At 43.8% G+C, this 24,490-nt stretch overlaps 1 protein-coding gene across 1 annotated transcript in view; it reads left to right on the top strand.

Moving 5' to 3' along the window:
- The window catches only part of SULF2 (sulfatase 2), a 129,878-nt gene that overhangs the window by 57,261 nt on the left and 48,127 nt on the right, over window positions 1–24,490 (top strand). The window contains exon 4 of the mRNA XM_044659623.1: window positions 21,720–21,871. Coding sequence (XP_044515558.1) covers window positions 21,720–21,871 — 152 coding nt within the window. The remainder of the gene's footprint in view (window positions 1–21,719; window positions 21,872–24,490) is intronic.

Below are 24,490 nucleotides of genomic sequence, written 5' to 3'. Positions count from 1 at the left end.
TGAATGCTAGGTAAACCATAGCTATTGCAGTTCCCTAACGTACCAGCATAATGTGCCAGCATTGACAATACCCTGTCAAAAGGAAGGATGTGGTACTACCTTTTCTAGATAAAGCCATGCTGGTGCTTAGTGAACGTGTGGGGAAAGCTGCAAAACTCCCTTCTTCCTTTCCTTCCTTTCTCCCTCCCTCCTTCATTCACTCCCTCTCTCCTTCCTTCTCTCTTTCCCTTCCTTCCTTCCTCATTCCCTCCCTCCTATCTTTCTCCTCATTTCCCCCTCCTTTCTCCCTCGCTCCTTCATTCACTCCCTCTCTTCTTCCTTCCTCACTCCCTCCTTTCTCCTCATTTTCCCCCTCCTTCTCCCTCCCTCCTTCATTCACTCCCTCTCTCCTTCCTTTCCTCTCTCTTTCCCTTCCTTCCTTCCTCTCTCCCTCCTATATTTCTCTTCATTTTCCCTCTCCTTCCTTCCTCCCTTCTTTTTTTACTCCCTCTCCCATTCCTTCCTCCCTCTTTCCCTTCCTTCCTTCCTCACTCCCTCCTATCTTTCTCCTCATTTTCCCCTCCTTCCTTCCTCCCTCCTTTTTTACTCCCTCTCTCCTTCTTTCCTCTCTCCCTTTTATCTTCTCCTCACTTCCCCCTCCTTTCTTCCTCTTTCTTTCATTCCCTCTCTCCTTCCTGCCTCCCTTTTCCCCTTCCTTCTTCTCTCCCTTCTCTTCCTCCCTCTTTCCCTTCCTTCTTCTCTCCCTCCTATCTTCCTCTTTCTCATTCTCTCCTTCCTTCCTTTCGCCCTCTTTCCCTTTCTTTCCTCCTTCCCTCCTTCCCAGAAGTGCAGTAGTTACTCACAGGCCCAATCCTACCTAAAACTTATTGGCAAAAGAAACTTTAACCTGATCCATCTTTCCAAGCCTGGATAATTCACCTCTCCTTAGGCGGCCTGATGATTCTCCACTCCTAGGGGCTCACCCTATTGGTGCTAGACTTAACACGTTGACTTACAGCCACCCAGAACTCTCAAACTCAAAAGCTACAGCCTCCCCAGCAGCAGAGATTGCTGGCATGTGCCACCATGCCTAGCACAAACCTTTTCTTCCGAGGATTTTGCCAAGCACCAAAGTCATGCTTATTTGCCAATAATCTGCCTAATTCGACCTTCTTCTATTTAAAAAAAAAATCTGTAATATTTGGCCTGTTCTAGCCCTGTGGAACTTCTCCAATCCTCTACGATTTCAAGCTCACTAGCAAAGGCTCAGCCATTGCATCCTTTTCAATGGCCAGTAGAATTCATCAGGGGCAGCTGATGTACTCTCTTACCATCTCCCTACTTAGCTTTGGGTTTCAACTCCCTCTCAGCCATTTGGGAGGTCTTTCCTGCCTCCCAAGTCATTTTCCACGACGGAGATAAAACCAAAATAAAAGTCAAGCATCTGGACCTCCAATTTCTCCTCCATTAGCATCGTCCCATCCACCCAGAACAATAGTCCTATCTCTTTCTCCCTGCTTCTTGCCCTCTATGATAGCTAGAAATAACCCAGAATACTTTTTACTGTCCTTCACTTTTCCTGTGAGCTTTAGCTCATTTTGAATTTTTTTCTCTTCTGACACTATCCTTTTTTTAATTGATAAATTGTGTTTCAACACATTCAAAACCCCAGGGTATTCACGATTGACTTCCCTCACAATATATCATCCTCAATATATCAACAGTTAAGCAAAACAACATAAAAGAATAATTGCGACAGAGAGTACCTGCAGCCTTGCGCTTTAGCATTTTACTGTTTGTTAAAAGAACAGGTAGGTGATTTATTCGTACAACGTCTTTGATCTATGCTTTGTTGCAAGTGGTCTTCATTGATTTAATTATAGTCGTCGGGTTTATTGTTCTTTTGGTTCTGCTTTGTTCAGGCTGAATCACTTTATACAGGTTTTCCCATATTTCTTTGAGTTCTTCATATTTACTATTCCTTATCACTCAGTAATATTACACTGTGTTCATAGACCTCAATTTATTCAGCTATTCCCCAGTCGTTGGGAACATGATTTGTTTCTGACTCTTTGCTCTCACAGATAGCGCTGCCGTGAATATTTTCACAGACAGATCTTTTATTCCGTCTCTTTAAGGCATAAGTCAAAAAAGCAGGATCAAAGGGTATGTTATCAAAGGGTTTTGTAACTTTTCTTACATAATTCCAAATTGTCTTCCAAAACTATTAAGTCAGTTCAGTTCCTCCATTTATGAGGATTCATATTTTCCCACATCCTCACTAGCAATCTTTTTCTTTTTTAAATCTTTTTTAAACCCTTATTATGTATTAGTTCCAAGGAAGAAGAGTGGTAAGGACTAGGCAATGGGGGTTAAGTGACTTGCCCAGGGTCATACAGTTAAGAAGTGTCTGAGATCAGATTTAAACGTAGAACCCTCCTGTCTCCAGGCCTGGCTCTTAGTCCATGGAGCCACCCAGCTGTACTCCCAGCCTTGCCATCTTTTGTCATCTTTACCATTTGGATAGGATACTTCAGGTAGTTTTAATTTGTATTTCCTTGATTAGTATCCATCTTGAGCATTTTGTTGTGACTGTGGATAATTTGCATTTCTCCTTTTAAGGTTTCTTCAAATCCTTTGACACTTGTCCATTGAGGAAGAGTTTCCTTCTCTATAGATGTCAGTTCCTTTGAGATTTCAAGTCATATTTTTCATGAGATGTTCCATGCAAAATTTTTTTCCTAGTCAGTTCAAATCTTCTTTCAGTTGTACTTCCTTTATTTGTACAACAGGTATTGTTACATCATTAAAGTAGTCGAGTTTGTCTTTTATAGTATCTCTTGCCACTAATTACGAGTCCGTCTTCCATCTACAACAAAGAGAAAGGGAACCTCTTGTTCTTTTACTGATGCAGCTTTTTACATATGGCTCATTTATCCTTTTGGAATTCTTTATGATACATGGTAGAAGATGCTAAGCTAAGCTTCTTTTCCTTCTAGCCCACCATCCAGTTTTCCCAGTAGTTCTTATAGATTAAAGGCTTCCCCTTTCATGTACTTTGCTTTCTGGGACTTATCAAAGACTAAGCTTTGTACATATTTATTTCTCATTCTGGCTTATTCGATATATTTCAGTATCAAACAGTTTTGGTAATTACTACTTCATAATAAAGTTTGATATTTGGTTATTATACTAAATTCTGCATTCCTTTTTTCTTTTTTTTTCCTAGAGAGTTTTCTACATGCCTTTTGTCTCATTCTATAGTGTAGTTTTTGATTAATTAGTATAACATTAAATCTGTAGTTTAGCTTAGGTATAAGCTGTCAGGTAGGAAAGGTGACAGTGGGCCTATTTGCTTCAATACTGATCTTACCTGGAAGGCTTCTATTGTTTTGCCATTATATGTAATACTAATTCTTGGTTTAAATACACATTCTAGAACCTATTAAGGAAAGGCCCTTTTTTCCCTAGGTTTTTTTACTATTTTTAACATAAATGCATTATGCTATATTCTTTTTTTTTAACCCTTCCCTTCTTCCTTAGAAACAATATTATGTATTGCTTCCAAGGAAGAAGTGTAGTAAGAGCTAGGCAATTGTAATTAAGTGACTTGCCCAGGATCACACAGCTAGGGGTCAGATTTGAATTCAGGACCTCTCATCTCTAGACCTGGTTCTCTATCCACTAAGCTACCTATCTGCCCCCATATTCTTTTTTTTTTTTTTTTAACTCTTACCTTCTGTCTTAGAATAAATACTAAGTATTGGTTCCAAGGCAAAAGAGTAGCAAGGGCTAGGCATTTGGAGTTAAATGGCTTGCCCAGGGTCACACAGCTTAGGAAGTGTCTGAGGCCAGATTTGAACCTTGGACCTCCCATCTCCACGCCTGGCTCTCTGTCCACTGTGCCATCTAGCAGCCCTGGGCCTGATAGATTTATATTAGACCTATTCAATACAAGATTCCCTTCAACAATATTTGAATAAGAATGGAGAAGGCATAAGGTGAGACTAACCCAAGACTGGGATTTTTTTTTTTTATTAAACCCTCACTTTCCATCTTAAAATCAATACTGTATATAGTGGTAAGGGCTAGGCGGTGGGGGTTAAGTGACTTGCCCAGGGTCACACAGCTAGGAAGCATCTGAGGTCAGATTTGCCAAGACTGGGATTTGACAAGATCTAAAGGAGTGATATCTGATACCTATGTATGGATATGTAGAGCCTCCTTTTTCTCTATATTTGAAAACAGTTTACATAGCATATTTCTATTTTTAAATGTTTGATAGAATATAGTAAATTATAAGTAGTTCAGGTTTGGGAGTTCATTTCTGCCCTGCCTAATTTCTCTTTCTGAGATAGCATTATTTGGGTAATCTATTTCCTGTTTTGATAATTTTGTTGGTTTATATTTTTGTACATAATCATGATTTTGTTTAAACTTTCAGTTTTGTTGTCAAGAAATTAAGCAGAGTAGTTTCTCATCGGTTTCTTAATTTCCTCTTCATTTGTTAGGAACTCCTCTCTTTTAAGAGGGATATTCTCTTTTCAAATCATCTTATGTTTTATCCATTTTGTTGTTGTTTTTTAATAGCCCTTCATTTGGTTCAGTTTTCTTATTTTAAATTCTATTTATCCCTCAACATTTTTCAAAATCTCGTGTATTTTAGGAGATTATTGATCTGTTCTTTTTCAAGGTTTTTACTTGCTTATGATTAGTTAATCGTTCTTCTCTTTTTCTTGTTACTGTAAGTGTTCAGGGTTATGACTTCTTCTGAAGGCAATCTTAGCTGCATCTTATAAATTTGATTGTTAGCTCAAAAATATCATTCTCATTAACACAGCTTTTATTATTCAGATTTGGTCTTTGATCCCTTCATTGAGGGTACTGTTTTTAGTCTGCATATTTTCTTTAGTAATTATACTTTCATTGTATTCTTATTTGTAAAGGGTTTTTAAGACTTCTGACCTTTTGCATTTAAGTTTTTATGTATTAGTGCATGAGTTTTATAAACCTCATAAAATTCTGAGAAATATATTTGTTCTCAAAGTTTCCTATTCGATAATCTCTAAAAATCTGTTCATTTAAAATTTCCTTTTTTTTTTTTTTTTGGACTTGTTGAGATCTGACAAAGGAATTATTAAAGTTTCTGAGAATGTGTCCTACTACTTAAGTCTTTTCTCATCTTCGCTGGCTTTTCTTCAGAAATGTGTGTCAACTATTGAAAGGTAGTTTTTCCTGGCTCTCTCTCATAATGATGTCTTTCTGTTATCCAAAATCATGATTGTAACTCTTGCATTTTTTTAAAAATCCCTTAACTTCTGCCTTAGAATCAATCTAATACTGTGCATTGGTTCCAAGGCAGAAGAGCAGTAACGGCGAGGCAATGGGGGTTAAGTAGCTTCCCCAGGGTCACATGGCCAGGATGTGTCTGAGACCAGATTTGGACCTAGAATCTTCCATTTCTAGTCCTGGCTCTCAGTCCACTGTGCCACCCAGCTGCCCCAATAATACTTTTTTTTTTTAATTACCTTCTGCCTTAGAACCAATACTATGAATTCTTATTCAATATTATTATCCTATATATCAATATTCTTATTCAATATTATTCAATACTATGTTCAATACTATGTATTGGTTCCAAGGCAGAAGAGTGGTAAGGGGTAGGCAATGGGGGTTAAGTGACTTGCCCAGGGTCACACAGCTAGGAAGTATCTGAGGTCAGATTTGAACCTAGGACCTCTAGGCCTGGCTCTCAATCCACTGAGCCACCCAGCTGCCCTCAACTCTTGCATTTTCCAAATCAGCTAAAACTACCTTTGTACAACTTTCTATGTTTTAGGCATATTTCCTATAAGCATCAAATTGCTTTGTTTTCCTTTCTCACCCATTCTGCTACGTGTTTCCTTTCCACTGGTGAATTTAACTTAATCAAGTTTATAATTGTTAAGTTTTGTTTTCTCTCTCATTATATTACACATTTCCCCTCTTTAAATGGAAATGTTGTAATTAGAACCAAGAGAATATATAAACAATGCCTATACTAGCCACGTATAGAAAATATTGGAGATAATCCGACAGAGGCAGGCAGTAGAATGAAGGGGGACCAGGAAAGTCTTTCTAGAGAAAATGGGGCTTTAGCTGGAAGTAGAAGGGTTAGACACTCCATCTCCTGACCTTGGGCGTGTTCACTGGCTTATAATCTAGTTGGGGGTGATATTTACACGCATACTTTCCAAAGCATTTTACTATCCATCATCTCCTGGCCTTAGAACATCCCTGAGACGCAGCCTGGGTACATGATGATATCCCTTGTCTTACAAATAGAGAAAATGTTGTGAGCAAGGTTGCTCAGCTTGTTCATGGCAGATCTGGGTCACCAGGTTCTTGAAAGGGAAGTTAAAAACTTAATTCTGGCTTTCAGGGAGAAATGGTGCGGGTACGGAGGGCCTTACTCGCCAGCCCTTGAGCAGAAGGAGAACTCGAAAAAGGGGAAGTCACGGGGCATTTCCCCCACCGATGGGGTCCAAGCAGCTTGATTTAGCCTCATCCACTGCTCTGTCCTTGCTACGTCATTTAGCCTTGCCCAGGGATTCAGATTCCTCCCCTGTGGAATAATGAGGTTGGAGCAGGTATTCCCTAGAAAGAGAAAAGGAAGGAAATGAGCATTTATTAAGCACCTGCTTTGTGCTGAGGACTATGCAGAGGACTTTACAAATCCTGGAAGGCAGCTGCTATTATTATTCCCATTTTACAGTTGAGGAAATTAAAGTAGAGAGAAATTAAGTCATTTGTACAGGATCTCACAGCTACGGAGTGGCTAAGGCTAGAATCGAACTCAGGTCTTCCTGACTCCAGGCCCAGGGAACTAGCCACTGCACCACCTACTTGTATCTGAAAGTCTCTTTCATCTTTGAAGTGGTTTGTTCCAAGGCTCCTTCCAGTTCTGATAGCCTCCCTGTACTAAGATTCTATGAAATGTTTCAGAAGACTTCTGTGGACTCTTGGGGCCCAAGTCACCCCTTTTTCTGACTAATCTGCCTTCTCACAGCTCAGCTCTCTCCCCTCCGAGAGGTCAATTCCAGGCTTGGAGTCCCTTTGCCAATTTTATTCATCACTTCATCCCAAGAAGCAATTTTTAGTCTGATGCCTTTTCAGGAAAGAAAGAGATTCACGTTGCAACCTTGCAAGAAGCAAAAAGTTAAAAGGATCTGATTACGGGTCATCAAAAATGCTTCAGGTCCTGGAGGTCGAGGGCTTTCCTTTTTTAATGCAAAGTCTGCTTTTTCTTTGGGGGAATTGTGCCAAAAAAAAAAAAATGAAGACCGCAGTCCTGTGGCATTGGGCATTTAATATTTATGGAGCTTAGGAGTTTTGCAAAAAGAGCTTCCTCATCAATTTATCTGTTGTTCCTCATGAGGGACCCTCTGGAAGATTAGGTTAATCATCCTTCATTTTCCAAAAGAGGAAGACGAAGGGCAAGGAGGCCAAGCGACTTTATGCTCAGGCCATTTTTGCTATAGTGTTCATCCAGGACTCAACATAGCAATATATATTTAAAATAACCTATCTATTACATATATGATGATTTAAGGTTTGCAAAGTGCTTTACAGACATTATCTTATTTGATCTTCACAGTATCTTTGTGAATTAAGTACTATTATTAATTATTCCCAATTTACAGGCAAAGAAACTGAGGCAGATAGTTTTTAGTGCCTAATCACAACTAATAAGGGTCTAAGGCAAGATTTTAACTTGGGCCTTCCTGATTCTACATCTAGTATTCTATCCACCATGTACCATCTAGCTTCCATGGATAAAGTGGGGAGATTTGGTTTGATTGAATGTGCCTGAAATTGGTCTGGTCAAGGTCATGTGGAAGATGGGGTGGGGAGAGGCAGGAGATAGGTACAAAGTCATCCACAGGCTGGAGCTCCTGCTAACTGAGGAGCCCTGGAAAGGGTCCAGTAGTGTGGCCTAGACCTGGGGAAATTGCATGGATTTGATGCCACTTGAGGAACCAGGGGAAGGACTCACTTTCATAGAATGATTGAACTTTCCAGTGGGAAGGCCCCTTAGACATCATAAAGTTCTCAACCAGGGGTCGGTGAACTTATTTTTTTTTAATATTTTGATAACTGAATTTCAACCTAATTTGATTCCTTTGTAATCCTAAATAGTTTATCTTATGCATTTAAAAGCAGAATAAATTCTGAGAAGGCTTCACCATACTATCAAAGGGGTCACAGCACATGTACACATCCAGCTCCAGTCCAAACTCCCTCATTTCACAGGTGAGGAAACTGAGTCCCAGAGAGGGAAGTCTACAGAGAGCAGAAAAGCAAGAGCTAGAATCTAGGCCTCTTGATTCTCATCACAAATGAATGGATAGATGGATGCATGGATGGGTGGGTGGATGGAAGGATGGATGAAGGAAAGAATAAATGAATGAACAAACATTTATTAAGCACTTAATGTATGCCACAAACTGCTACTATAGGAATGCAAACACAAACAAGACAGTCCTAGCCCTCAAGAAGCATATATTCTAATGGCACTAAGGGGAAATAGAGTTAGAATGTGAAGGAGAGAGGAAAAGCTACAGATATGAGACATGGTTTGGAAAAGGCATGGGGACCTGGCCCCACACAAGCCTTGATGAAATTCCACCTGCCCAGGTTCCAAGGCCCAACTCAAAGTCATCTCCAATCCAAGGAGCAGTCGGCAACTCACCCAACTCAGATCCTAGATCTTCCAAACCTCTGTTGAATGGAAGATGAGGCCTACAGGTGTCCACGAAATGGTTCCTTTAGGTTTCACAGGCTTGCCTGTCTTACATGTGAAGCTGCCTTACATAAGTACTTAAATATCCAAATTTGGATACTTAAGTATCCAAACCTTCTTGCTTAGTATCCCAAGGGTGGATCCACTCAGAGTTCAATCATGATAAGCATTTCTGTGATCTTCTATCCTTCCAGAGGCACAACCACACAAGCCCACCTTTCCCTTTAGGATCATAGATTTAGAGCTGGAAGGAACCCCAGAGACCATTTCATTCATAAACCTTATTTTACAGATGAGGATCCTGAGGTCCAGGGAAGTTAAAGTGACTTGTCTAAGATCACTGGGGCCAAAAAAAAAATCTAAGACAAAATTTGAACCCAGCTCCTCTAACTTTATAGCCAGTGCTCTACACTCACTTCTTCTTCACAAGTCTTTATAGAGCAGGAATTTTAGGGATTGCTAGTCTACTCCCAGAAGATGAGACTGAATGCCAGAAAGATGTCTTGTTTAAAAAGTCAAATAGGTAGGATTTAGCAGAGCCAGGATTTGATCCCAGGCCCTCAAGAGCAAACGCTCTGGTTCTATCACAGACAGAATGTTCCTCTAGAGACAGACAGATAGTCTCTGTCTCTGTCTCTGTCTCTGTCTCTGTCTCTGTCTCTGTCTCTGTCTCTGTCTCTCTCTCTCTCTCTCTCTCTCTCTCTCCCCCTCACCAGCCACCCCATTCTTTCTTTCCCCCAACCGTAAGCTGGCTGAAATCTTGGATCTTTCTCACACTGTTTTTTTGCAAAGCTAAGAGTCAAGAAATCATTTTAGTTCATATTTGGGGGGGATGCAGCTTTTTCCTGCCTTTAAAGTCCCTCCCATGTGAAGCGAGGCTGGTTTATTTTGGGAATGAGGGATTGTTCAACAGTTTTCTACTTCATTCCTCACTGACCTTTCTGAATTGTTTTGGCAAGGACTGTTTATTTTAATCGACTGTAGCTACACCCCTTCAGCCTGTCTTTGCTAATAGATACATATAATGTGCCACAGATTTCTTAGTGCAAACATAAACATTCCTCATCTCCTCTCAGCACTGATTACTGGAAGTCTCTGAGTAACCTTGACATTTTCCAACGCTGTGTCACAGTTGCTTGCCATGTCTGGCTTCCAGTAATCACTTACTGTTCCCCCCCCCCATATGTCCTACAATCTACTTCTCTTGCTTATCCTAAAAAAAAGTGGGCTTCATTCACAGAATACTGCCATCGGGGTGTGTGTGTGTGTGTGTGTGTGTGTGTGTGTGTGTGTGTGTGCAGTCAGTTTTCAGCTCTGGCCTTTTCAATCTTAACCATTCATTCAACAAACATTTCCTAAGCCTCGGACATACCCCTCCAAGAAGTGGGAGAAGAATGGATGATCTTACAAATGAGGAAAACTGAGGAGAAGTCATGGAAGAGTAGAGAAGTGTCATTGAATCTGATGGGAGGAGAGAGGCTCCAGGAGAGTCATATGAAATGAGGATTCAGAAAAAAAAAAAGCCATTGGGTTTAGTCATAAATCACTGGCAAACATTGGAGGAAGCTGTTTAAGTCCTCTGGTTGAGTCCGAAGCCTGGTTAAAAGGAATTGGGAAGGAGTGGAAGGTGAAAAAGAGGAGGAAATTAGCATGGACCACTCTTTCCAAGAGTTTGGCTGGGAACCTCCACTCTCTGGAAGTTAGAAGGTTTGGGCCCCCTCGAGTTTCCTCGGTTCTCTTAGCTTATTGGCAACCCTTTGATGAGATCAGTTTTCCAGGCTGAATCATAACCTTTAGTGGGGATTTCCTTTAAGAAGATAATCTGCAAAGGAACCCAGATATGAAAGGGAAAAATCTCAGAATTCTTGAGTTGGGTAACATCTCCATGGCCGCCTCAATCTAAGTCGTGCTCAAAAGAGAATCTCCATTAGAACATACCCAAGGGGCAGCTGGGTGGCTCAGTGGGGAGAGCCAGGCCAAGACATGGATGACCTCAGATACTTCCTAGCTGTGTGACCCTAGACAAGTCACTTAATCCCCATTACCTAGCCATTACTGCTCTTTTGCCTTAGAACCAATAAGACAGAAGGGTAAAGGTTTGTTTGTTTTTTAAAGAATATAAGAGAATCTTCTGAAGGGAGAGAATTTGGAAGTCAAAACCTAAAACAGAAACAAAAAAGAAAGAAAATACCTAATGAGGGTCCGAGGAGGACATCTCCTCTCAAAGTAGCTAGATCCACTTCTAGACTGCTCTAATTATTAGGAAGTTTTTCTTGACTCTCAGCCTAAATTTGCCTCTTTGCCATTTCCACCCATTGTTCCTGATTTTTCCTTCTTGGGCCAAATGGGATGATGCTAAGCCTTCCACATGACAGCCCTGCCAATACTTGGACACTGTTCTCCTGTGCCCCTGGGTCTTCCCTTCTCAAGGCTAAGCATTCTGAGTTCCACTTGATTTTCATATGCCATGGTCCTCACCATTCCAATTGCCCTTCTCTCGATGCCCTCCAATTCAGCAATATCCTCCTTGATGGAGGTGCCCAGAACTAAACATTGTACTCTATCTAGATGGGGGCAGGGGGAACCAGGGCAGGGCACCGTGGGACTCTCACCTCTTTATTCCTTTATCACATGAAGGCTCTACCCATGTTGGTGCAGCCTGAAATTACCTTCACTTTTTGGCCGCCCCGTCACTCTTATTGATTTATTTCGGGTTTGGAGTTTACTAAAACCCCTAGTTCTTTTTCAGGCAGATGGCTTTCAAAGCCTGCCTCCCCCATCCTGTACTTGTGATGAGTTGATCTTTTGATTCCAAGCATAAGATTTACATTTAGCCTTACAGAATGATTGGATTCAGCCAAATGTTCTATCTAGCCCAACATGATCCTTTTGGATCCTAACTCTGGCATCCACGGGCTTAGCTATTCCTTCCAACTTTGAATCATTTTTAAGGTTGACAAGAATGTCCTCTGTGCCTTTACCCGAGTCATTGATGAAAAATGTATTTAAATAGCCCAGAGTCAGGCAGGAATCCCATTAACACAATACTGAAAATATTTTCCAGGGCGGCTGTGTATGGCATGGTAAATGGACGGAGTAAAGGTTGTTGTCGAATAAGGAAGACCTAGGGATATTCGTAGGCTGTAGAGAAGGTGAGGAGAGCTGAAACTGAGACAGGCACAGGGAAGGGGAGAGAGACAGAGTCAGACAGACAGACAGAGACAGACAGAGAGAGAGAAGCAGAGACAGAGAGAGAGAGACAGAGAGAGAGAGAGAGACAGAGAGAGACAGAGAGAGAGAGAGAGAGACAGAGGCAGAGAGAGGCAGAGAGACAGAGACAGAGACAGAGAGAGAGGAGAAAAGAGGAAGAAGGAGGAGAAATGAAAAAAAGAGAGGAGAAAATAGAGGAGAGGGAGAATTGCAAAAAAGACTAGCTTCTAGAGTAGAATAATAGTAATAGTAATGATAATAACTTACATTTCTATAGTGCTTTCAGGTTTACAAAGCACTTTACAGATATCTCATTTGATCCTTACAACAACCCAAGAGGTAGATTTTTTTATTGTACCCATTTTATAGAATTCGAAAGGGGTTAAAGGAAGTTGTGACTCGCCCAGGGTTTCACAGCTACTAAGTGTCAGGTTGCATTTGAACTTGAGTTTTCCTGACTGGGGACAGATTACGAGCTGAGAAGACTGGGGTCTTGGAAACATTCCCCATCTCTCTTGAATTTGGACCATCCCCCCTTTGTCCCTGCAGCTCCCAAGAAAGGAATGAGCCAGCAAGAAAACAAATGGCTTTCATTTTCCTTACTGTCAGTTTTGCCCTTCATCCCCAAATAGGAGAGGAGAGTTAATCGATCAACCCACATTTGTTAAGCACCTCCTCGGTGTCGGGCATCGTGCTAAGCCCGGGCGATACGGAGAGAGGCAAAAGCCAGTCTGCCCTCAAGGAGCTCACACTCCATCAGAGGAGACAGTGCACAGAGGCAGGGCATGGTTAAACAGATTCTAATAACAGAATTCTATAAATAACCTTAGGTTGACTCATGCCACAGCTCTACATTAATTAGCACACAGAGCTGACTGTAGACGTCTCTCTGTGGATCTAATAAATGGGTCACCATTGCCAAAGCACAGATCCATCTGCCATCAGTCAGGAAGAACTGAATTTGAATCCAGCCTCAGACACTTATTAGCTGCGTGACGCTGGGCTGGTCACTTAGTCACCATCTGCCTCAGTTTCCTCAGCTGTAAAATGGAGATAGTGAGAGCATTTATCCTCCCCAGATTGTTGCAAAGATACAATGGGATGTAACATTTGTAAAGCTCTTTGTAAACCTTAAAACACTATATGTGAGGACAGCTGGGTGGCTCAGTGGATCAAGAGCCAAGTCTGGAGATGGGAAGTCCTGGGTTCAAATCTGGCCTCAGACATTTCCTAGCTGTGTGACCCTGGGCAGGTCACTTAACCCACATCGCCTAGCCCTTACTGCTCTTCTAGGTTGAGACCAATGCACTGTAGTAATTCTAAGAAAAAAAAGGCAAGAATTTTTTTAAAGCATTATATGTGTTAGCTATTATTATTATATAGTCTATATAATCTATTATTACATTATGATAATAATATACGTTATTATCATCTTATGTCTGCATTCTAGAGTTATAGAATATTAGGCTCTGCCTTTATAGCCTCAGGTTCATTGCTGTGATTTCGTTTTCTCATCACCAATAATAATAAGCTTTATTTCAGATGTGTAAATATCTGTATGTATCTAAATAGATAATAATATAGATAGATATCTAATATGTAATAGACTTATCTCACCAATTATAATAGCTATATTTTAGGTACACGTGTATCTAAATTGAGAATGCCATAGATAGATATCTAATAATAGATATAATAGGTATATAGAGATATCACCAAAAATGATAGCCATCACTTATATAATGTTTTAAGGTTTGCAAAGTGCTTTACATACTTTATCTTGTGTGATCCTTGAAACAACCTGAGGAGGTAGATGCTGTTATTTATACCCATTTTACAGATGAGGAAACTGAGGCTGGGAGAGGTTAAGTGACTTGCCAAGGGTCATGCAGCTAAGTAAGTATCTAAGGCAAGATTCAAACCCAGGTCTTTGTGACTCAAAACCAATACTCTATCCCCTGAGCCACCTAGCCACTTAGACTGAGAAACACTCCTCCTTTAGTCCAGCAAAGAGAACTGTTGGAGAGTGATTTCTTTTCTTCAACCCTTCCCTTCCATTTTAGAATAGATACTGTGTATTGGCTCCAAGGCAGAAGAATGGTAAGGGCTAGGCAATGGGGGTCAAGTGACTTGCCCAGGGTCACACAGCTGGGAAGTGTCTGAGGCCAGATTTGAACCCAGGACCTCCCATCTCTAGGCCTGGCTCTCAATCCACTGAGCCACCCAGCTGCCCCCCTAGTGATTTCTTTTAAATGGGGAGTAGGGATAACATGGTCAGATTTGCACTTTATATTTTTAATACCTACGCATTTTATTTTTTCCCAATTACCTATAAAAAACAATTTTTAACATTCTCAAAAAAAAACATTTTGTTCCAGCTTCTCTCCCTCCCTCCTTCCTAGGGAATGATTTCAGTGAGAATGTAGGACTTGGAAAGATAACCAGGAGAGCTCAGTTTGCCTGTCTGACTCGGAATGATTCAGCAACATCATTTAACTTGGGAAAAAATTGGTAACAGGGATGAAAAATAGAGCAGCCGAAGGGAATAAACAGGCCAGCAGGAAACACTTTAACATCACGGTCTGCTCTGTTCTCCCATAATATGGAAACGTGTGACCCAAAGTACTTGTCGGTTCATTTTCCCTTATCGCAGAGGCTTGATGCTTCCAGGGCCAAGTTCTGAAGCCACTAGTGGCGCTCCTTTCTACAAGGTGTTCATTGGCCAGAGGGCAGCTTAGCCAAAGGGCTCCGTGGGTGCTAGAGGCGCGGCACAAAGGGGTGCGAGGATGAGTTCTGAAGCAGGGGGGAGTAAGAAAAAATTCATTTAACCCCAGATTTATCTAGGGGGCACTTGCCTGGTTGGTAATGTTCTCTTTCACTACGTCAAGAACCAGCATGAGGGGACAGACAATAGGGTAATGGGGGAGCTGTTCTGTTCTTATAGTCATAACGGCCGAGGTTCAGTGGCCCGTTTTACCATCAACCAGTTTGGCCGCTTGGCCTTGGGCAAGCTAGTTGATTTCTCTGGGCCTCAGTTTCTTTGTGTGTAAAATAAGTAGATAGAGGGATAGATGGATGGATGGATGGAGGGAAGGAGGGAGGGACAGACAGACAGACAGATAGATGGATATATTGATAGACAGAAAAATAGATAAGAGTTGAAAGCACAGCTGGGTGGCTCAGTGGATAGAGAGCCAGACCTAGACATGGCAGGTCCTGGGGTCAAATGTGGCCTCAGATACTTCCTAGCTCTGTGATCCTGGGCAAGTCACTTAACTCCCATTCTTCTGCCTTGGAACCAACTCATTTTATAATGGAAGGTAAAGGTTTTACAAAATAATAATAATAAAAATTAGGAAAAAATCATTTGCAAGGCAGAGGAAACCACAATCCCCAGTTCATTAAACTAAGGCTAAGAGCTATGCCTGGAACAATCCAACCACCATTCGAAACTTGTATGTATATTGTTGCCTTTTGTATTCCACAACACATCCTTTATCAGCATTCTTTTTAATTTTTTTTAATTTATTTTTTTAATCCCTTACCTTCCATCTTGTAGTCAAAACTGTGTATTGGCTCCAAGGCGGAAGAGTGGTAAGGGTAGGCAATGGGGGTCAAGTGACTTGCCCAGGGTCACACAGCTAGGCCAGATTTGAACCTAGGATCTCCCGTCTCTAGGCCTGGTTCTCAATCCACTGAGCTACCCAGCTGCCCCCCACCTGAACTCTAATTGAGTCTTCCCTGGCAATAAAGAAAAACATTTAAGTAAAACCAGGAAAAAAAATAGGGACCAGCCACATCTTAGATGCCATATCCTGCTTCCATACTCTGTCTCCTCCCTTCGGAGAAGAGGAGGCATGTTCCATCAGCAGAGAGAGAGCAGGAGAGAGGAGGGAAGTATAGAAAGGGAAGAAAAGGGAGAGAGAACATTTGGAGAGAAAGAACAAAGAAAGGGAACAGAGGTTCGGGGGAGAGGAACTGGTACTCAGAAAGAAAGGCACCGGGTACTTAATGCTTATTGACCGACTAAGCAGGAGACCTGGCTTTGGTTTTCTCTGTCACTCACACACTGTGTGTGGTTTGGGGCCAGTCCAGCCTTCGGTTTCCCTGGCTGTCAAATCCCAGAAGCCCCTTTCAGCCTGAGCCATCTATGATTTGGAGCTCTGGGATCAGGGTCCTTCGGTGCCTTTGTTTCCATCCCAGATGCTGAGGGTCTATGTGAAAGGGGTCGTCCGTGAAAGAAAGCCGGAGAGCCTGGGACTGGGTGATAACTCTCTCTTGGCAGGATTTTGCCCCTGTGGAAAAGACACTTTGAGATAGCCCACCAGGAGGAATTAGAGGAAAGAAGAGAGACCTGTCGAGCCCCGTCCCCTCCCACCCCCACTCTCCATAGGTCAGAGAGTTCATTAAAGGGCCTCCAATGAAACTGCCTTTTAAGGCCAATTCATAGCATTGAGGATTTCCCTTTGGAAAGATGAACAGGAAGGGAAGCTGGATGTCAATAATACCTTAGATTAATACAGGACTTGGTATCTTTCCGAGTGCTTTCCAGTTCGTTTTCTCACTGAGTCCTCACAATACACTACGTAGTAGACAGAGAATGGGGACTTTAAGCCCCATTTTCATGATGGGTAGAGACCCAACTTATCTATGGGTAAGTCAGTGTCAGTCAAGTGTCAGGTCTCCTGACTCTTAATCCATTGGGTCATGATATTTGTAGAAACCACCTTAGTTAGTCAAGTCACTTAAAAAAAAAAAAAACTTTATCTCCCTCATTTCCTCATCTGTAAAAATGGGGATCTGAAGAGTACCAACCTCCTAGGGCTGTTTTGGGAATAAAATCAGGATATAATATTTGTAAAACACTTTGTTATTTTTTTAATCCCTTACCTTCTGTCTTGGAGCCAATATTGTATATTGGTTCCAAGGCAGAAGAGTGGTAAAGGATAGGCAATGCGGGTCAAGTGACTCGTCCAGGGTCACACAGCTAGAATGTATCTGAGGCCAGATTTGAACCCAGGACCTCCCATCTCTAGGCCTGGCTCTCAATCCACTGAGCCATCTAGTGTTCTTCTTCCTTTCTCAAATGATCCCTAAGGCCCCTTTCAGCTCTACCATTCTGCGTTCCAAGTGTCTTTCTGTCCCCAATGTTCTGTGTTCTAAGGTAGAGGTTGGCAAACTACAGGCCAAACCTCCTACAGCCTGAGCACTAAGAACGGCTTCTCTCTTTTTAGTACCAAAACAGGCAATGGGCCAGCCTTGACCCAAGCCGCTCTTCCAGGGCCCCGTCTGGCTCAGAATTCTACGTTCTAGCTCTTCTTATGATTTAGTAGTATTATCTTCTAGTTCTGGGACCTGCGGCATGAAGCCTGCTCTGTACATTGTGCGGAGATCTAGGGCTAGAAGGAGCTTAGAGATTAGTGAGGCCGACCCACCCACCACCGATCAGGAAACGGACCCAGAAGGAAGGGAAGCAGGTACCCCACGGTCACCCGAGGCGGGGCAGGTCCAGCCCCGGCGAGCCCGCGTCACAGCCCGCAGCGCTTGCAGGGTATCTGTCGGGGAAAGACAGAAGGGTGGATCCGGGCCACCATCCTTGCCACCTTCCGGCACGCTTGACCCACGGCCACCCGAGGCGGCAGAGAATTTTGCTCTAGCCCATCCTTTGTTCCCTGTGCGTGAGGAGTCTGCAGCAGGGAATCGGGGCCTTTCTGGAGCCTCCTCGGCCCCCAGGAGCTATTCCTAAGCAGACGGGGAGCTCGTCCCAGAACCCGATGAACCAAAAGGATCGGGAGGCAGGAGGACGCGGGCCGTGGCATCGGGAATCAGCCTCGCTGAGCATGGCTCATGGGTACCTTCCAAACCACTGAAAGAAGGAATTGAGCTGGGTTGGGGAAGCAAATGAAAGTCCTGCGCCTGGCTCCCTTCCTGACTCCTGACAGCCAACCAGAGGCAGAGCCGACTCCCAAGAAGTCAGAGCCTTCCCCATTAACAAGCTGTTCAGCCACTGTTCTGGCCCCTGGGCCCGTGTGCACGGAAGACCGTCGTGAGCGCCCTCGGCCTGGGGGTGCAGATCAGGGAGGGGCAAGCTTGTAGGGGATGCCAAAAGGGGGGATTTCTGCCAAAAGGGTCAGGATTGGATTCAGTGACCTCAAAGGTCCCTTCTAGACCCAATTGCATGGTTTTGTGAGGGACCTCTAATCCAGCCACCATCGTGTGTGTGTGATTGCGTGTGTGTGTGATTGCCTTCGGTATTCCACAGCCCACACTTTATCCCCATACTGAACTCCAACTGAAGCTTCCCTTGCAAAAAGGAAAAACATTTAAGCAAAACCAGCAGACACAGAGGCCAACCACATCTTAGAGAGTATACCACAATCTGCATCCATAGTTCCTCTCCTCTCTATTAAGAGGGGGAGACACATTTATGAGGAGAGAAAGACAGAGAAAAAGAGGTGAGGGAGAGGGAAGGAGAGAAAGAGAGAGAGCGAGAAAGAAAAGAGAGGGAGAGAAGAAAGGGAGAAAGAGGGAAGAGAAGGAAGGAGAGAGGGAGAGAGAAAGGAGAAAGAGAAAGAAAAGAGAAGAGAGGGAGGGAAGAAAGGGAGAAAGAGGGAAGAGAAGGAGAGAGAGAGAGAGAGAGAGAGAGAGGAAGAAGAGAGAGAGAAAGAAGGGCTGGGAGGATTATTTCAGGGCTATCTGCTTTGAACCTTAGATCTACAGTCATTATTGTAGAATAGAACTCAGCCTTCTTAAATGTGTGTCACCCCAGAAAACAAAACTGGGTCCAAAACATACCAGAGCAAGCCTGCCCAGTGGAAGGGCAGCACCCCAAGCTGGGGAGTTAAGGAGACGTGCTAGCTGTCAGCATTGGACCTGGGAAGGCAACTGCTGGCTGAGAACTCAGCTCACCTTAAGAATGGGAGCCAAATCTGGTCCATAAAAGGAAGCATTTGGGCCCTTCTGGATGATAAAAGGAAAGGGCTCACACCAATGACTATCCAGATGTGAAGAACCGAGTCAGGGTGTGTGGATGGGATGGGGAACATTGCCCCAGTTTTCTCATCTGTAAAAGGGGTATGATAACAGCACCGACCTCCAAGAATGGGGTTTGAGCTCATATCTGCCCTGACACTAACTTCCTGAGTGACTCTGGGCAAGTCACCTTCTCCTCTGGGTCTACATATGTCAAGTGAGGGGGCTGTCATCAGATAACCCCTAAGATACCCTCCTGTTCTGACATCCTGTGATTGTTTGAAAATGAGCATCGCATCCCACCTTTAGGATAAAGTATAAAACACAGGGTGGCTAGGTGGCTCAGGGGATAGGTCTGGAGTTGAGAGGTTTGGGGTTCAAATTGGAACTGAGACATTTCCTAGAAGAATGACCCTAGGCAAGTCATTTGACCCTGATTGCTTAGCCCCTACTGTTCTGTCGTGAAACTGATGCTTAGTTTCAATTTGAAGACAGAAGGTAAAGGTTTGATAAATAAATAGTAAAATCTTCTGGCTTCAAAGTCCTTCACAACCCAATCCTAATTGACCTTTCTGGCCTATATATATATATGAGATCTTTATATGTAATATGGAACATATATAAATATATATTAATATATGTGTGTATGCGCACACACACACACACACACACACACACACACAGCCAAGCTGGCCTTCCCAGATACATTGACAGCATTCCTCCCATGTCTCGGGCTGGCACTGACTCTCTCGTGGCTGGGATGGTTGCCCTCCTTGCCTCCTTTCTCCAAGCACCTCCTAATACATGAAGCTTGCCCTGAGCCTGTCAGCTACCAGCAGCGGCCTGCCTTCCCTCCCTAATTACTTTGTATTTGCTTTGCATTTCTTATGATTTTGCAGAACTTAGACCTGCACGTGCTGTCTCTATCCTTCCCCCCAAACCCGGACCTCCAGAAACCAAACTCCTTGAAAGTCGGGAATAGTTCATGTGTCTGTATTTGTTTCTCAAACCCCTACACATAGTAAGCGCTCTCTCTGTCTCTGCCTCTTCTCTCTCTTTTCTCCTCTTCTCTGTCTTTTCTCTCCTCCCTCTCTCTCTCCTCTCTGTCCCTTTTCTCTGTCTGTCTCTCCTTTCTCTGACTCTGCCTCTCTCCCTCCCTCCCTTCCCCCTCCTCTCTCTTTCCTTCCCTCCCTTTCTCCCTCTCCCTCCCTCTCCAGAGAATTACCCAGCACCCCCCCCCAAAGGTTCCCATGCCCTCTCAGCTCCCTGGACCCTCCTGGGCTTCTGATGTTGTCTTTGCCTCCTTCCCTGGGCCCCGTAGGAGGGGACAGTCCCTGCTCCCATCCCAGGGATGCAGGACTTCTGAGCTCCAGAGCCTTCCTCCATCGCATGGCTGGGCTCAGGAAGGTGGCTTGGCTGGAGAGAGATGCAGAGGCTTGGCACATGCCACCATGATGCGTCCCTTCTTAGGATGGATCTGCAAGGAGCTATTTTTATAGAATTGGATACAGAGCTAAAAGAGACCTTGGCCAAAACGTAGAGCATAAAATGTCAGAGCCAGGTGGAAGGGGCCTCAACACATAGAGCCTAGAATGCCAGAGCCAGAAAGGGAATTTAGAGTGAGGGTTCTTAACCTTTGGTCTGAGAACTTAAAGACAAACAAAAAAAATTTTTGATGACTGTACTTTCGTGGTTTCCTTTGTAATTCTTTGTGTTTTAAAAAAACACTTATTTTAAAATTTTTATTTATTTTTAAATTTAAAAACATTATTCTGAGGGGCAGCTAGGTGGTACAGTGGGTAGAGTAACAGGCCTAGAATCGGGAGGACCTGTGTTCCAATGTGACACTTCCTAGCTATGTGATCCTGGGCAAGTCACTTAATCCTGATTGCCTAGCCCTTGCCACTCTTGTGCTTTAGAACTGATACTAGAGGCCAGCTAGGTTGACTCAGTGGATTGAGAGCAGGCCTAGAGATGGGAGGTCCTGAATTCAAATCCAGTCTCAGACCTTCCTAGCTCTGTGATCCTAACTAAGTCAAATACTCCCCCATTGCCTAGCCCTTATCACTCTTCTGCTGTGGAACCAATGTACAGTATTGATTCTAAGATGGAAGGTAAAGGTTAAAAAAATGATGCTAAGATAGAAATTTAATGTTTAAAAAGAGAGAGAACATCTAATGAGATCATGGGAGTCTAGATTTAGAGAACAAAGGGGCCTTAGTAGAGGCCAACTCATCCAACTGTTATATTTTATAGATGAGGAAACGGAGTCCCAGAAAAGTGAAGCCCCACAGGTAGTAAATGTCTGAGGTAGGATTCAAACCCAGGTCCTCGGACTCCCCAGTCAAGAGATTTTTTCACTCTCATCCCCAACCCCTCCCAGCTTAGCCCAGAGAGTCAAGTTCAGCTTAAATCCAGGTTGAAAAAATAAGGCTGTTTGTTCTGGGCCCCTAAAACACAATTGGGCTTAAGGAGGGTAGCTCAGCCATTTCTCTCCCCTGTCTTAGCACCAAGACTGTTTGCAAACCAGCCCCGTCTGCATCACCAGCTCAGGAAGAGGAAGATGAGAGGCTTTAAAGCTGGAAAAGGACCTCAAAGATCCCAAACTCCCCAGAGATGATGTCTGTTTAACTAATGCCTGCAGCCAACGAGAGCTTAATAAATACAATTGGGGAGGACGAGAGAGGAATCTTAACTAGTGGCGCTGGAGCTCAGCTGTTTGGAGCCCCTCTTCTCACCTGACCTCTTCCTTCTCTCTCTCTTTCTTTCTCCCCAGCTTTCTTTGGAAAGTACCTTAATGAATACAACGGCTCCTACGTGCCACCCGGCTGGAAGGAATGGGTTGGACTCCTGAAGAATTCCCGATTTTATAACTACACACTCTGTAGAAATGGGGTGAAGGAGAAGCATGGATTCGACTACTCGAAGGTAGGTTCTGCCCAAATGGCGCCTCTCGTTCTTCATTTCGCCTGTGACGGAAGGACTTTGGAGGCTAGTGGATTGTTTTCCACCAACCAAAACCTCTGCCATCTTGGACTTTCCCTTGGCCTTCATTGTCTGCCTCTAGTCACTCATCAGGATCTGTCAAAAAAAAAAAATATATATATATATATACAGGGGGCAGCTGGGTAGCTCAGTGGATTGAGAGCCAGGCCTAGAGATAGGTTGTCCTAGGTTCAAATCTGGCCTCAGACACTTCCCAGCTGTGTGACCCTGGGCAAGTCACTTGACCCCCATTGCCTACCCTTACTACTCTTCTGCCTTGGAGCCAATACACAGGTTGGTGACTCCAAGATGGAAGGTGAAGGTTTTAAATATATATATATATATATATATGTATGAATATATATATATATATTCCAATTTTTTCTTAACATCTCTCATCTCCTTTCCTCTTCTCCATTATCACTCTCATCACAAAATCTCTGAATTTGCAAGCAGCTAAGTGGCTCAGAGAATGGACAACCAAATCCTGAGATTGGTGGTCCAGGTTAAATCCAGCCTCAGACACTTCCTAGCTGTGTGACCCTGGACAAATCCCTTCTCCCCCATTGCCTACCCTTACCACTCTTCCACCCTGGAACCAATACACAGTATGGATTCCAAGATGGAAGGTTAGGGTTTAAAAAATGATCTCTTAATTCTAAAATCAGAAATGGCCTCAGCAACCATCTAGTTCCATCTAAACACCAAAAGTCTCCCCACTAGAAGAGAGGCGAGGAGGATATGGTCTTGCCCCTCATTATCCCAATTCTCTCCCTTTTCAAGAAGTCTCATTCTCCCTCCGGTGAATTGTGCAGGAATCAGACCTGGGATCTCGTTCCAATGAGGAACCAGGGTCATTGCTCCCTAGAGGATACATGCCAGGCCATAGACAAGACTCACGTGGGACCCCACCCTCAGCAACTGAAAGCGCCACCGGAGTATTGAGATTTAATTTAATTTAATTGAGCCCCCGCCTCCCTGGGGATGCTCTAAGGAAAGCACTTTGTCATGTCTCAAGTACTATGAAAACTTGCATGGCACAGCGTCATTCCTGTAATAACTGTGTTCAGCCCCCCAAAAGAATCCAGAATCTCATCACAAGCCATCACTTACACCATTTTCAGTTGTTTTCAGTCGTGTCTGACACGTCATGACCCCATTTCAGGTTTTCTTTTCTTTTTATATTTTTTAAACCCTCACCTTCCATCTTAGAATCAATACTGTGTATTGGTTCCAAGACAGAAGAGTGGTAAAGTTTAGGCAGTGGGGGTTAAGTGACTTGCCCAGGGTCACCCAGCTAGAAGTATCTGAGGTCAGATTTGAATCCAGGACCTCCTGTCTCTGGGCCTCACTCTCCATCCACTGAGCCACCTAGCTACCCCCTCATTGCATTTTCTTCTCCAACTCATTTTACAGAAGAGGAAACTGAGGTAAATAGAGTTAAATGGCTTGTCCAGAGTCACATAGCTGGTATATGAAGCCAGATTTGAACTCAGAGAAGAGAAGGAGTCTTCCTGAGTCCAGGTCCAGCCCTCTGGCCATGTAAGGCAGCGAATGCAAGGATTATTCTCCCCATTTTACAGACAGGGACATTTTAGCTCCAGAGTTTTCTGGGACTTGCCACACAGCTCGTGAGGCGGCATTCCTCCGCAGCCAGGGCCAGTGTTCCTTCAGCCCTGTCACACCAGCTGCTTTACCTGGGAGACAGTCCAGCCCCTCCACACTCGGTCAGTCGTTTCATGGCCAGCCCTGACCTTCAGGCCCTCGCCGCAGGCAAATTCAGCGGTTTGGTGATGAGCGCAATCATGGTGGCAAGAGAAAAGAGGGAAGGAGATGAGAGACATGAAGAAGAAATGGAAATATATTTTTTTATTTATGTTTGTTTCTTTCTTTATTTGTTTGTTTTAAAGAAGGAACAGGCAGGCCTCTCAGACGCAGCCTATCACTGGGTTTCTCCTTAGGGCCTTTCTCGCTCGATCTCCCCTCTCAGTTCCAGATCCATTGCCATAACCTTTGAGAGGGAACCCAGGACTGCCTCAAGTCGTGGGGAGGCATCCGAGGAGCCGAGGCTTTTTATATTAGTAATGACAGAGGAGAGGAAGGTCTGGCCTCGGAGTCAGCAGGGTTGGGGTCCCAAGTGGGCCGTGTGACCCCCGATGGGCGAGTCCCTCTCTGAGCCCCCAGGAAGCTTTCCAAGGCTCCTGTCCCAGAGCAGAGGCCAGACCACAGAGCATCCTCTCACACCCACAAATCACAGTCTACAAAAGAAAGATGGCAGCCGGGATACTAGCTGGGGGGAGGAAGGTTAAACTAGCCAGGGAGGCCGAGTCCAGGCCTCGGGGAGCCTGTCCCCGGTATCTGCTGAAAGAAGAACAGAGAGATGGGCAGCAGTCCGCCGGCCAGGAAGGAAAACCCCGGCTTTCAGAAAGTAAAAGTACTTCTGATTTTGGTATAGTTTGGTTTGGGGAACCAAGAGGTAGATGGTGGAGGGCAGAGAGTGTTCCCATTGGATGCCTTTGCTGGGAGAGTGGAAATGATGCTCCTGGCTGCCCTAGCTGAAGA

Source organism: Gracilinanus agilis, chromosome 2 (assembly GCF_016433145.1).
Source record: "Gracilinanus agilis isolate LMUSP501 chromosome 2, AgileGrace, whole genome shotgun sequence".
Classification (NCBI taxonomy): Eukaryota; Metazoa; Chordata; class Mammalia; order Didelphimorphia; family Didelphidae; genus Gracilinanus; species Gracilinanus agilis.
Note: the sequence above shows the minus strand (reverse complement) of the source record. Positions and strands in the feature narration are given on the sequence as shown.